Here is a 1,584-nt window from a genome sequence, read left to right on the forward strand (position 1 = left end):
GGGGACATTAGTGGGTAACTTGCTGATCATTGCTACCATCAAGACAAGTCAGGCACATGGGAGTCCCATGTACTACTTCCTGTTCTACTTATCCTTGTCTGACACCTGCTTCTCTACAACTGTAGCCCCTAGAACCATTATGGATTCACTCAGAAAGGAGGCCTCTATCTCTTTCAGTGAGTGCTTAATCCAAGTCTTTGTATTACATTTATTTGGTGCACAGGAGGTCTTCATTCTCATCCTCATGGCTGTTGACTGCTATGTAGCCATCTGTAAGCCTCTGCACTATATAAACATCATGAGCCGCCAGGCCTGTGGGATGCTGGTGGCCATAGTCTGTGTAGGATCATGTGTTCATTCTTTAGTGCAGATATTTCTGGCTTTGAGCTTACCCTTTTGTGGTCCCAAAGAGATTGACCACTATTTCTATGACTTACAACCACTGTTGAATCTTGCCTGTTCAGACATCTATGTTATCAACCTTCTCTTTGTGGCCAATAGTGGGATCCTTTGCACTGTGAGTTTTCTCATGTTCATGGTCTCATAAGTAATCATCCTTTATTCCTTGAGAAACCACAGTGCTGAAGGGAGGAAGAAAGCCCTCTTTACTTGTATCTCCCACATCATTGGAGGCATGTTTTTTGTGCCTTGCATATTTATATACACACGTCTTGCATCCACCTTTCCCATGGACAAGATGATATCAGTGTTTTATACAATTTGTACACCCTTTCTCAACCCTCCTCTGATTTACATACTGAGGAATGCAGAAGTGAAAAATGCCATGAGGAAGCTCTGGAGCAGAAAAGTCTCAGGTGATATATAAGGAATCAATTGTATTTATCTTAATAAAAATATCTTATCTTTCAGTTATATGATTAGAATAGAAATGTTCTGGGAGTGGTGATTTGGTTCCTTCTAGAGAATGGGATAATGGATAAATCCTGAAGTGAATACCAAGATGTTTTGTAAAAGAAGACATAGGAGGAGGAAGCGAATATTTATCTCATTCATGGTTTAATAAATGTTCATTGCTAGTAGGCACATGTTTAGGGGAAACAACTTAGATTCAGAGCCTGTAATGTTTATCCTCTTTCAAATGACTTCATTTATTATAGATGATATGTTTTCTCATGACTTTTCCATTAACATAACCTCATTCAAAGGAATGTATTATATTCATAAATTTGTAGATGTTTTCTTTATAACATTGTGCAGTCATTGTGTGTTATTTTTGAGTGTGTATGAGTATGTGTGTTAGCATGAGTAAGCATGTTCTTCCTTGTCACATACTCCTTATTCTTTTTCAGAAATTTTTTTTGGTTCTTTGTTAATTTCACATCATGCATCTACCCTCTGCCTTTCAACCTCCCCCCAAAAGCAAAATTTAAAATGTCAAGAAATTATCCTTCCCCACAAAATACAAATATATATATGCTTGGTATGGAATGGAAGCTATGGTGTTGTTGCCTCCTGAATCACACAGTATACCCTTTAGTTAATACACCTTTACTTGTAAGTGTTCACTGCATTGAGTCATTGATCTGGATCAAAGCCTCTGACTTTGGCTATGCTGTTGAGAGT

The 1,584-nt window shown here is 38.1% G+C and overlaps 1 protein-coding gene across 1 annotated transcript; it reads left to right on the forward strand.

Moving 5' to 3' along the window:
- Position 1: 1 nt before the first annotated feature.
- On the forward strand, positions 2-826 carry LOC126487211 (olfactory receptor 4C16-like; the record flags this gene model as incomplete). Its single annotated transcript, XM_050119921.1, is given in 1 exon segment — positions 2-826. A coding segment is annotated over 1 exon segment (825 nt), but the record flags the coding sequence as incomplete, so codon positions are not given.
- Between the last annotated feature and the right edge of the window lie 758 nt (positions 827-1,584).

Source organism: Alexandromys fortis, unplaced genomic scaffold (genome assembly GCF_014885135.2).
Source record: "Alexandromys fortis isolate MF-2015 unplaced genomic scaffold, M_Fortis_MF-2015_v1.1 scaffold_8_1_9099942, whole genome shotgun sequence".
Classification (NCBI taxonomy): domain Eukaryota; kingdom Metazoa; phylum Chordata; class Mammalia; order Rodentia; family Cricetidae; genus Alexandromys; species Alexandromys fortis.